General features: G+C 44.2%; 1 protein-coding gene across 2 annotated transcripts in view; it reads right to left on the bottom strand.

The window, feature by feature from the left end:
* LOC134346154 (uncharacterized) overlaps positions 1–1367 on the bottom strand; it is a 28995-nt gene extending 27628 nt beyond the window's left edge. For both annotated transcript variants that reach the window (XM_063047458.1, XM_063047459.1), the window contains exon 1: positions 1166–1367. In XM_063047458.1, the coding sequence (XP_062903528.1) occupies positions 1166–1241 (76 nt within the window). In that variant the 5' untranslated portion in view covers positions 1242–1367. The remainder of the gene's footprint in view (positions 1–1165) is intronic.
* Positions 1368–13164: the final 11797 nt, after the last annotated feature.

Here is a 13164-nt window from a genome sequence, read left to right as displayed (position 1 = left end):
GTCTCCGTGTGCGTCCCCGGGAACATCCGAGTTCCTCCGTGTTCGTGACCTTTTGTTGCTGTAGCCCACCCACTTCAAGGTTCGACAGGCTGTGCGTTCAGAGATGCTCTTCCGCACATCACTGTTGTAACGAGTGGTTATTTGAGTTACTGTCGCCTTCTTGTGAGCTTGAAGAAACAGTCTGGCCATTCTCATTTGATATCTTAATATACCTAACTCCTTAAATACTTTAATTACTTGTCTTCAGTTGTCTTCTGTGGTCGAGAATTTCAAATGAATACAACACGGCGATATTCTTGGTCCCCAGGGATTTAATGCGGGAACTTTATATTCGCCGGGTCAGAATCTGAATTATTTCCTAACATCACTGATAACTGTTACTATTAATACTATGATTCCTCCAAAAGGACCACAGCCCTGTCGTGGTTTGGAGGCCTGTATGCCTCAATGACCGGGAGAGCTTTGTTGGCTGGAGTCAGGGGCTTTGTGGTTTGTCTCTTGGTAGGGTCGCCCATGCCAAACAGGTCAATGGACCGAGGCCAGACGAAGAGTGGCCTACCAGTCCTCCAGGTTCGGGGGTTCAGCTCAGGGCGAACAACCCAAACTGGTCAAACAAAATTGTTACGGAAGCTTCAACATCTGAGTGCGATGGTATTCCTGAGTCCCCGGGTGGGACTTGCATGTCTAACAGTAGTCGTGAAAGCCGAGCTGTGACACGAAGAATCCCTGAACACCGCCAGAGATGGTGGACCTACTCTGCTGCCCCAAATGCCAGCGGTGAGAAATAGGCAGTCAGTATCACTAAGATTGTAGTGTTAATCGCGTTCTTTGTAGCATTCCGCCGGCAATTCTATGCCTTCTTCTTGTAGTTTTACACTGATCGATGAACAGTGTAGGGAGGTTGCCAAGGAGGAGCAGGGGCATCCCAGTGAAACCGGGGGCAGTCTGGCCCTGCGATTATCCACCCGATAATCACGCAAAAATAATCAAACCAGGTGCTCACTTTGAGCAGAACCGCAATTTACAGCGGTGTAAATATATTTTCCAAAATGGTAGCTCCGCTGGACATATTTTCGCCAAGGTAATCATCCGAGATATTTTTCCTACTCTTTGGCAATTATGATTGTAAGATAGACATTACACGAGTTAGTTAAGAAACACTTACCCATCGGGACCAGTAGAGTAAAAGTTAATAGCTGGACGCCATACACCCTGACCCCCTCACTTCGTCTGGGTGACATTATGACTCATTCCACTTGACTTTCCGAGAGGAGAGTTACTGTCAGCGTAAAAATGAGCAGCTTCATGCAGTGCCGCTTTACGCTTACACTTCACACCTCGTACCCACACTGACAGTGACCGTCCCGCCGTGTACAGTACTCAATGCCACGCTCAGACCGACAAGAGTTCCTCTTGCCAAGAGTGACTTTGTCATTGAATCATTTCCTGTCAGAGTCACTTCTTAGAGTCTGTACGGATTCTCCTGCACCTGGATCACATTATGTACATAAAATCAGCCCGTGTGTATAAACTAATCGTACATATACACACACACACACACACACACACGTATATGTGTATATATATATGTATATATGTGTGTGTGTGTATATATGGCCATGCTCAAACAGTTACTTACACACCATGCTCAGAGGATTGCTTTAAATTTATGTTTATTGTGTTTTATGATGCATCGGATCCGGACTAGCAATCACTTCGTTCTCCATTACTCTCCTGTACTGAAGAATAATAAGCTATCATAAATATCGAACCTCGTATCTTAAACATTAACTGTGACATCAACCAAATCCCTTTTCATAGATACGGATAATGTCACTTCTGGTACGAATCTCTCGTGTTAACGGTGATAATCTCACATAGGTGGCGGGGTGTACGGCGCTCCTTCCCTCCGCTAGCTGGAGGTCACCCTTGGGCAAGGTGTAGCACCTGTTTAGCCCCACTCTCCCAACCCTGATCAGGGTCAGGGGAACAGGGGGTGGCGGATTTGCGTATCACAAGTCCTGGTTATACGACCGCTGACGCCAGGCAGGCAATCTCTGAAGATATCGATAATGGCTGGGATCACCCATCCCGTAAAGCCACCGCCCTGAAGAAGGCAATGGCAAACCACTTCTGTCGAAAAAAAATGGCCAAAAACAATCATGGTCATGGATAGATCACGTAAGCTCACGTCATACCACACGGCACAAAATTGTGGTGATAAATCTCAGATCCAGGTCAAAGGCTGTATTGGCTGTATCGTTTCCGGGAATGTGAAAGGCACACTTAAAATGAGGTTCTGTGCAATAAGGTTCTGAACTTTCGTGTTGATATTTGAGAAGCAAAATTGTTAATGGGACTTTCCAGAGTTCTGCTGGAACTTTTAGGGTGTTCCAATGTTTGTACGGCAGTGTGAGGAGACAATTAATCAGAGCTACAGGGAAGTAATCACCCCGAAGTTGCAGGGGGCGAGTAGCTGGGTGACTGTCAGGAGAAATGTAAATGTAAATGAGCAGTTAGAACAGAGCTCCCCCATGGCCATTCCCCTCAAAAATAAGTATACCGCTTTGGATACTGTTGTGGAGGATGACCTCCCGGGGGAATGCCGCACAGACCGGGTTACAGGCACTGAGCATGGGTCCGTGGTGCAGACGGGAAAGAGTGAGAAGACGGGAGTGGTAGTGATAGGGGACTCGATAGTGAGGGGAACAGACAGGAGATTCTGTGGACGTGGATGGGACACCCGGATGGTACGTTCTCTCCCAAGTGCCAGGGTCAGGGTCGTCTCAGGTCGCGTCCACAACATTTTGGAGAGCGAGGTTGAGCAGCCAAATGTCTTGGTACATATTGGTACCAGTGACATCGGAAGGAACAAAGGTCATGAAAAGAGAATTTAGAGAGCTGGATAGAAAGCTGAAAAGCAGGACCTCACGGGTAGTAATTTCTGGATTGCTGCCTGTTCCACGTGGCAGTGAGGGTAGAAACAGGATGATTTGGCGGATGAATGCGTGGCTGAGAAGCTGGTGCGGGGGGCAGGGCTTCAGATTCTTGGATCATTGGGATCTCGTCTGGGGGAGGTATAACCTGTTCAAAAGTGAGGAGTTGCACCTGAACCCGAGGGGAACCAAAATTCTCAGGTTTTCTCGAGCTTTTGGGGAGGGTTTAATTTAATTTGGCAGTGGGGTAGGACCCAGAGTGATGGGATTCAGGATAGGATGGATGGTAAAAAAGTAAAGATAGCATGCAGTCATGTTGTCAGGAAGGGCATGTTGGTGATGGGACTTAGTTGCAGCCAACAGGTTGAGTAACAAAACATTAGGAATGCAGAATCAGAAAGGAAAGCAAATACAGTACTCGAGGTGTTGTATCTCAATGCATGGGGAATAAAAAATAAGTTGGATGATCTTTTTGCACTATTACAGATTGCCAAATATGATGTTGTGGCCATCACTGAATCATGTCAGAAGGATGGTTGTAGTTGGGAGCTGAATGTCCAAGGTTACACTTTGTATCAGAGTGATAGGAAGGTATACAGAGGGGGAGGTGTGGCTCTACTGGTAAAGAATGGCATCAGATCAGTAGAAAGCTGTGACATAGGATCAGAAGATGTTGAATCCTTGTGGGTCAAGTTAAGAAACCGCATGGTAAAAGGACATTGATGCAATATACAGGCCTCCCAACAGTATCTGGGAGGTGGGCCACAAATTACAACAGGAAATGGAAAAAGCGAGTCAAAAGGGCAATGTTATGATAGTCATGGGAAAGTTTAACATGCAGGTTGATTGTGAAAATCAGGTTGGAAATGAATCTCAAATGAGTGAGTTTGTTGAATACCTAAGAGGCAGGTTTTTTTTAGAGCAGATTGTCGTTGAGCCTACTAGGGGATCAGCTATACTGGATTGGGTGTTGTGTAATGAACTGGAGATGATTAGGGAGCTTAAGGTAAAAGAACCCTCAGGAACCAGTGATCACAATATGACCGAGTTCAACTTAAATTGGAAGGAGCTGCTGGCAGTGATGTCAGCAGAACAGCAATGGTGTGCATTTCTGAGAAAAATGAGGAAGGTGCAGGACATGTGTATTCCAAAAATGAAGAAATACTCAGATGGCAAAATTGTACAACTGTGGCTGACAAGGGAAGTCAAAGCTAATGTAAAAATAAAAGAGAGGGCATACAACAAAGCAAAAATTAGTTGGAAGATATAGGATTGGGACGTTTATAAAAACCTACAGAGAGCAACTAAAAGAGTCATTAGAAGGGAAAAAATGAAATATAAAAGCAAGCTAGCAAATAATATCAAAATGGATAGTAAAAGTATTTTCATGTATGCAAAAAATAAAAGAGAGCTGAGAGTGGTTATAGGACCGCGAGAAAATAAGGCAGGAGAAATAATAACGGGGGGGGGGGCAAGGAGATGGCAGATGAACTAAATGAGTATTCTGCATCAGTCTTCACTGTGGAAGACATGAGCAGTGTGCCAGATGTTGTAGTGAGTGAAGGAAGAGAAGTGGGTGCAGTTACTGTTACAAGGGAAAAGGTGCTTAAAAAGCTAAAAGACATTTGAGTACATAAGTCACCCGAACCAGATCAACTGCACCCGAGGGTGCTGGAAGATTAGTGGTAGAGGTTGTAGATGCAATAGTAATGATCTTTCAAAATTCATTGGACTTTGGTATGGTGCCAGATAACTGGAAAATTGCGTAAATCACTCCACTCTTTAAGAAAGGAGGAAGGCAGCAGAAGGGAAATTATAGACCTGTTAGCCTGACTCAGTGGTGGGAAGATGTTATAGTCAATTGTTAAGGATGAGATGATGGAGTACTTGGTGACACAGGACAAGATTGTCAGTATGGTTTCCTTCAGGGAAAATCCTGCTTGATGAATGTGTTGGAATTCTTTGAAGAGATTACAAGTAGGATAGATAAAGGAGATGCAATGGATGTTGTATATTTGGACAAGAGCCCATGGTATTACAGGAAAGTTACTAACATGATTAGAGCATTGGCTGATTGGAAGGAGGCAGTGAGTGGGAATAAAAGGATCCTTTTCTGGTTGGCTGCCGGTGACTAGTGGTGTTCCACAGGGTTCGGTGTTGGGACCACTTCTTTTTATGCTGTATATAAGTGATTTAGATGATGCAATAGATGGTTTTGTTGCCAAGTTTTCAGAAGATACGAAGATTGGTGGAGGTGCAGGTAGTGTTGAGGAAGCAGGTAGGATGCAGAAGGACTTAGGAAGATTAGAAGAATAGGTAATAAAGCGGCAAATGAAATATAATGTTGGAAAATGCATGGTCATGCACTTTGGTAGTAGAAATAAATGTGCAGACTATTTTCTGAATGGAGAGAAAATTCAATAATCTGAGATGCAAAGGGGCTTGGGAGTCCTTATGTAGAACACCCTGAAGGTTAACTTGCAGCTTGAGTCAGCGGTGAGGAAGACAAATGCAATGTTAGCATTCATTTCAAGAGGTCTAGAATAGAAAAGCAGGGTTGTGATGCTGAAGCTTTATAAGGCACTGGTGAGTATTGTGGACAGTTTTGGGCTCCTTATCTTAGAAAAGGTGTGCTGGCATTGGAGAGGGTCCAGAGGAGGTTCACAAGGATGATTCCAGGAATGAATGGGTTAGCATACGAGACACATTTGATTGCTCTGGATCTGGACTTTCTGGAACTTAGAAGGATGGTGGTGGTGGTGGGGGGAGGGGTTCTTATTGAAACCTTTTGAATGTTGGAAGGCCTAGGCAGAGTAGGTGTGGAAAGGATGTTTCTCATAGTGGGAGAGTCTAGGACAAGAGGACCCAGCCTCAGGATAGAATGGCATCCATTCAAAACAGGGATGCAGAGAAATTTCTTTAGCCGGAGGGTGGTGAATTTGTGGAATTTGTTGCCACATGCAGCTGTGGAGGCCTGGTCATTGGGTGCATTTAAAGCAGAGATTGATAGGCTCATGATTGGACATGGCATTAAAGGTTACAGGGTGAAGGCTGGAAAATAGGGTTGAGGATGAGAGAAAAATAAGTTGAACAATGATTGAATGGCAGAGCAGACTTGATGTGCCAAGTGGCCTAAGTCTGCTCCTATGTCTTGTAGTTTTATGGTCTAATATTGGACAGGATGATGAAGAGCCATTTAATTATGGTATCTGAATTTCTTTTTCCTGCCCCCCCCCCTTTGTCTCCTAACCTTCAATGTTTGGTTTTATATTTTTCATCTAACAAAAATCTGGCAATATCCCAAAGAATAGAACTGTATTATTCCATTTCAAAAATAAACTTTTTCATGATAAAAAAATATATGCAAGGTAAGAAATTTTCATGGTCCCGGCTGAACTTTGTCGGGCATCCAGGGTTCAGTGCTCCAATTCCCCAGAGTATGGTTAGCTGCCACTGTCAGACTGCCAATTATTGTCTGTCACATTCCTTCTCGAGAAGTCTGTACTTAAAGGTCCCATGCTGAGCACTCAGTGCTCAATCATAGGAGTTTGATTTCTAGTACTATTGTATGTTATTTTGCCTTTTGATTTTGTTTGTGCTGTCTTGTTATTTTTTGAGACTGAGTGTGAGTTAATTCTAGACCTTTCTCTGCACTTGGGTTCACCGCCATCTATAGCTCTCTCGAAAACATTCATGATTGGTTCATTCAGTAGTATAAACTTAAGAAAAATCACAAACATAGTGCCATTGTCCCTCATAAAGCTCCCTGAGGTGATCTCCCGTTCATGGTCAAGGGGTTTTGTCATGTATAGTAACTCAGCCCATCCATGTGTGGTAGCAGAAGGGGTCTGGATAGAACCTTAGTGTTGTCTGTTTGGAGCTTCCAGCATGTATCTCTACAGCCTGAACTGGGCCAGCCAACAGCATTTCCATATGGACATCTCACTGCGCTGGAAGACCAAAGTACATCTTTCAGAGAGCTGATCACCTACCAACACTTAATGTCTGTCTCAGTGTGTGACCCTGAGAACAGCCTGTAGATCGGAGAGTCCTCTTATACACAGCTATTGGAAAAGAACCTGGGCCCCTGCATCTGCCTCCACACCCTCTTAGCAAATCCACAATCTGTGAAGAGGTGGATGACCTTCCCCATCACAGCCGTCCCAAGGGCAGAGTACATATGTCATCTGTAGAGGAAAGCACTGACTCTGAGGGACCCTTTCTCTGTAAGCCAAATGAGGTCTTGGTGTTTGTTGGTCAGATCTGGTGATAGGACGTTATGCTAGATGGTTTGGATTGCTTGTTTAGGAAACAAACCCATGGACGACAATGTCCCTGCTCCACAGTATCTGCATTCCTTGCTGACCACGGACTATTGGACTTTGTTCAAAGATGGACTCTTCCAAAAAGGCCAGGTACTGCGGCAGCATCCAGCTGACCAGGACGTTGCTCGGCAATGGAGCCAGGCTTCTCTTCTGCAATACCAGGGACAGGTGGAATATCAGCATGTCGTGACACTTGGTGCCTTGGGCCACATTGCTCATGGTAAGATAGTGATGTGCTTGGATGCCATTGCCTCCCCGGGACCAAACAAAGGTGTTTTTCTTTTTTAAACATTTTTTTCTGATCACAGCATTTAGGACTCCATGGTCTGCAGGTCTACTCCAGAAGCGATAACAGAAGAGCTGGAGTAACCGCACTTGGTGCAGACTGTGCTGTTGTCTGCTCGGGAGGGGCATTGGAATTGGTGTGCAGTCTAACAGCGAGTGATTGTCTTGGATGTTTTCCTTGTGAATGCAAGACAATATTGGGCATTAGTAATGTAAAATAATGCAAGTTCGGGCCACTGGTATATTTGTGAAACTGACAGGGGAAGCAGCATGGCCTCCATTGTAGCAAGGACCAGGCCTCATGCCGCGGACTTGCCTGTTGCAGCAGTCCAGGAGGGGTGATGCCGGAGGCAGTATGGTGCGCTGTCCATGCGGGGTTGGGGGCTGGCCCAACCCCTGACTGGTGCTGCCCTCCAGTATTCACTCAGTGGAAAACAACCTTTGTCTACCTGCGTGCATGCATATGCTTGACTGCAGACTGCCGAAAACTGCTTGTTCTTGCCAACAGCACCCATGCACGATTAATTTGCGGGACAAGTCACTCAGGGACTTGGGCTATATACGAGGGGTGATTGATAAGTTTGTGGCCTAAGGTAGAAGGAGTCAATTTTAGAAAACCGAGCACATTTATTTTTCCTACATTTACACACAGTCCAGCGGTCGTGGAGCATACGGATCCCTTCTTTGTAGAAGTCGGCGTCTTGGCCCTCCAGAAATGGGCCCCCACTGCATGGGATGATTGATAAGTTCATGGCCACCAGTAGAACGAGATGAGTTATTAACTTCAAACTTACTGCATTTTCACTCAGATGTTGAACTGCACATACATGTAACGAGAACTGTATAACTCATCTCCTTCTACCTTAGGCCATGAACTAATCAATCACCCCTGCTGTGGACCACCTGGAGATCTAAGACACTCTCGTTACATGCATGTGCAGTTCAATTCTTTGAATGAAAATGCAGAAAGTTTGAAGTTAATAACTCATCTTCTTCTACCTTAGGCCACAAACTTATCAATCACCCCTCGTATATTTATTTTTGTGCATCTGTATGTTTATTGCTGTACCATATGTACTAAATGTGCTCTGTGCTGCGTTTGACTGTGTTCTGCACCTTGGCCCTGGGGACATGCTGTTTCATTTGGCCGTATACATGGGTGTTCAGTAAACGGTTGAATGATAATTAAACTTGAACTTGTTTCACAGAAAATTCAATTGAATCAATTTAAATTAACAAAGGGATAAATTGTTTTCATAACAGTTGGTCTATTTCAGGAGAAGAATAATTCAAAATAAATTTCTAGATTTCGGTTCATTTTCACTGTGGAATTTCTATCCCTCTAATCTTTATCCAACACAATAAATGGATACGATCGGGTCTTTTACGAGACTCCTGGATAGATACATAGAGCTTAGAAAAGTACGGGGCTATGGGTAACCCTAGGTAATTTCTAAGGTAAGGACATGCTCCGCACAGCTTTGTGGGCCGAAGGGCCTGTATTGTGCTGTAGGTTTTTTATGTTCTAACACCACTAAAGCAACAGGATTTTTTATTTCCTCTGGTAAAGAGGGCCAACCAGTCCCTCTCGCCCTCACACTTCCTTGATTGGCTGAGTTTGGTTTTCACCATGTACAACTTCCCATTTAACTCTGCTCACTTCCTCCAAATCAAGGGTTCCCAACCTGGGGTCCAAGGACCCCTCAGTTAATGACAGGGGTCCATGGCACAAAAAGATTGGGAACCCCTGTGCCAAATCAAAGTAATGGCTATGAAAACCCATATGGATCCACGTTGTTTGGGGAATAAATGGAAGTTTGCTTTAGTTCTGCTCACCTCTCTTTCTGTACATTAATGACTGTACTGGTGATGCTTCCTGTTCTAGTTCAGAATTTGTATGTTTCTTTACCCTTCATGCTGAACATTGATGGTCTATTTCAAAGTCAAAGTCAATTGTATTGCCATCTGCAGAAGTACATGTGTGTAGTACTTTCCAGTGCAAATCCTTACTTGTAGCAGGATCATAGGCATTCAGCATTAGAGACACAACATTTACAAGAAAAACATACATTAAACAAAATGATTCAAGAAAAACACACAAGAAAACGAACATGTTGCTGTACTGAGGTAGTGATTAGGGTTGTGCAGGTTGGTTCAAGGATCAAAGAGAAGTAGCTGTTCTTGCACCTGGTGGCATGGGTCATCAGGCCTCTGTACCTCTTGCCCGATGGCAGCTGCGATATGAAAACGTGGCTGGATGGCGGCAATCTTCGATGATTGTTGCTGTTTTCTGGAGGATGTGCCTCATGTCTATTCTCTCAGTGGTTGTGAGGAATGTGCCAGTGATCTATTGGGCTGAATCCATTACTCTCTGCAGTTTCTTACATTCCTGCATATTCAGATTGCCATTCCAGACCATGATGCAACCAGCAGGATACTTTCAACACTGTATCTGTGTAAATCAGAATGCTTAGTGACATGCTGAGCCTCCATAACTTTCTGAGAAAAAGATGCCAATGCACCTTTCTTGATATTTTCCATCCTTGCCATTTCTGATTCTTCCATTGTCTTTCATGACTTCTTGTCCCAATACAGATAATATTAAGTTCAATGTTCAAGGGTCAGAGTAACTTCATTATCAGAGGGCATACATGTCACCACATACAACCCTGAGAATCATTTTATTACGGTCATACACACTAAATCCAAGAAACATGATAGAATCAGTGAAAGACAGCACCCAGCAGGACGGACAAACAACCAAAGTGCAAAAGGCAACAAACTGTGCAAAGACAAAAGAAAAAAAGAAGTAAATATCGAGAATATGAGATGAATAGTCCTTGAAAGTGAATACAAAGGTTGTGGGAACATTTCAATGATGGGGCAAGAGAAGTTGAGTGAAGTTAACCCTACTGGTTTAAGAGCCTGATGGTTGAGGGGCAATAACTATTCCTGTATGATTTTCCATTCAAGGACATTGGTGTTTCCATACCAGGCTATGATGCAACCGGTCAATATACTTTCCATCACACTTCCATAAAAGCTGGTCAAAATCTTAGATGTCATGCTGAATCTTTGCAAACTTGTAAGAAAGCAGAGATACTGCTGTGCTCTCGTAATAATTGCCCTCACATGCAGGGCCCAGGAGAGGTCCTCCGAAATGATAACAATGAGAAATTTAAAGCTGCTGACCCTCTCCACCTCTGATCCCCCGGTGAGGATGGCCCACGGACCACCGGTTTCCTCCTCCTGAAGTCAATAATCAGCTCCTTCATCTTACTGACATTGAGTGAGAGGTTGTTGTTGTGGCACAACTCAGCCAGATTCTCAATCTCCCTCCTATATGCTGATCCATCATCACCTTCGATTCAGCCAATGACAGTGGTGTCGTTGGCAAACTTAAACATGGCATTAGAGCTGTCCTTAGCGTCACTGTCATAAGTGTAAAGTGAGCAGAGCAGGGGCCTAAGCACACAGCCTTCTGGTGCACCTGTGCTGACGGAGATTGTGGAGGAGGTGTTGCCAGTCCAAACTGAGGACATTGAGGGCCCAATTGCACAAGGAGGTTTGAGACCAAGGTCTTGAAGCTTATTGCTTAGATTTCAGGGGATGATGGTATTGAATGCTGAGCTGTAGTGGATAAAGAGCTTCCTAATCATGTATGCACCTTTGTTGTCCAGATATTCAAGGATTGAGCGAAGAGCGAATGAAATGGCATCTGCCGTGGACCTGTTGTGCTGGTAGGCAAATTGGAGCGGGTCTCTCAGCTGCTTCTCATGCATCACCAACCTCTCAAAGCACTTCATCACCGTGAATGTATGTGCTACTGGGTAATAGATATTTAGGCAGATTATGACAGTCTTCTTGGGCACTGGTATAATTGAAGCCTGCTTCAGACTGCTGAAGCGAGAGGTTCAAGGTATCGGTGAACACTTCATCTGGTTGATCAGCACAGGCAATTAGTACTTGGCCAGATACCCCAACTGACCTGGATGTTTTTCATGGCTTCACCCACTTGAAGGGTGATCTCACATTGGCCTCACAGGGTAATCGGGGCAGTGGGAGTTCGTGAATATTTCTCCATGTTCTAATGGTTAAAGCCAGCATCGAAGGCATTGGGCCTATCTTTAAGAGGGAAAAGCATTCAAGCCTTCCCACAGCGTTGAGCATCTGTCAGTGATTCAAGTTTGTCATGGAATTGCCACTTCTGGAAATCGTATTGGACCTCTTGCATCTTGGTTTGTCACCAAGCCTGAATGGCACTTTCTGGCCCTCAGCAGACCGCGATCTCATGGTTTGTCTAGGGCAGGGGTAGGCAACCTTATGCACAAATGATTTTCTAGCATGCGTTTTTCATTAATTTGAGGCAAAACATTTAAATATTTAAATGGATGTCCTCCCATTGGAACCACAAAGTTCTTCATGTTTTCCAGTATGCCTTGGACTTGGGATTCCCATAAATTGTTGAGGTTATTATGTTTATTGGTAAGATTAATATCAGCATGACCTTGAAACAGTTTCTTTATCCTCCTAAAGACGGCTTATCACAGCCCAGAGCAATCCTGAGTTAACAGAACAACACACACAAAATGCAGGAGGAACTCAGCAAGTCAGACAGCATCGATGGAATTGAATAAACAGCTGACATTTTGGGACGGCAACCTTCATCAGGACTGGAGAGGAAGGGGGAAGGTGCCAGAATAAGAAGGTGGGGGGAGGGGAAAGGGGACAAGCTAGAAGCTGATAAGTGGGGGTGGGGGATGAAGTAACAAGCTGGGAAGTGATAAGTGGAAAAGGCAAAGGCCTGGAGAAGCAGGAATCTGATAGGAGAGGAGAATGGACCTGGGAGAAAGGGAAAGAGGAGGGGCACTAGGGGGAGGTGAGGAGAAGAGGTAAGATGCCAGAGTGGGGGAATAAGGGAGAGGAAAGGTGGGGGAGCAGAAGTTGGAGAAATCGATGTTTGTGTCATCAGGTTGGAGGCTACATAGACAGAACATGAGGTGTTGCTCCTCCAGCCTGAAAGTGGCTTCATCATGGCAGAAGAGGAGGCCATGGTCCGATGTGTCAGAATGCGAATGGCGATAGGAATCAAAATGGTTGTCTGCTGGGAAATTCCACTTTGTGGATAGAGCTGAGGTGCTCAATGAAGCGTGTCCCAATCATCTACACTGGTTCTCACCAATGTGATGATAATAATAATAATATACACAAATGATAATATCCCAGCAGTAATATCTACAAGTGGTATCACCACAGTCACGACACAGTAGCACGAAACAATTAGGCCTATACAGCCATATCTATGCAAATCTCCAGAAAGCCTCAATAGTAAACACCACTAGAATAGTCGTAAAAATCCTAGCGATTAAGAAATGAGCGTGCTTGTCTATGTCTGTACCTCAGGTTTCACCAGCTTGAGCTGAGAAACGATAAAAATACGATAAGAACAATAACTTTATTTATAGAGTCCTTTCTATACAGATCATGTAGTTCAAAGCAATTTACAATGGGATAAAATTATAGGTATAAAAATAATATAAAATAGAAATAAACATGTAAATAAAAGACAAAACAATGTTCATTAATAGCAAGGTTAAATAAATCGGATTTGAGCTGGA

Source organism: Mobula hypostoma, chromosome 5 (genome assembly GCF_963921235.1).
Source record: "Mobula hypostoma chromosome 5, sMobHyp1.1, whole genome shotgun sequence".
Classification (NCBI taxonomy): Eukaryota; Metazoa; Chordata; class Chondrichthyes; order Myliobatiformes; family Myliobatidae; genus Mobula; species Mobula hypostoma.
Note: the sequence above shows the minus strand (reverse complement) of the source record. Positions and strands in the feature narration are given on the sequence as shown.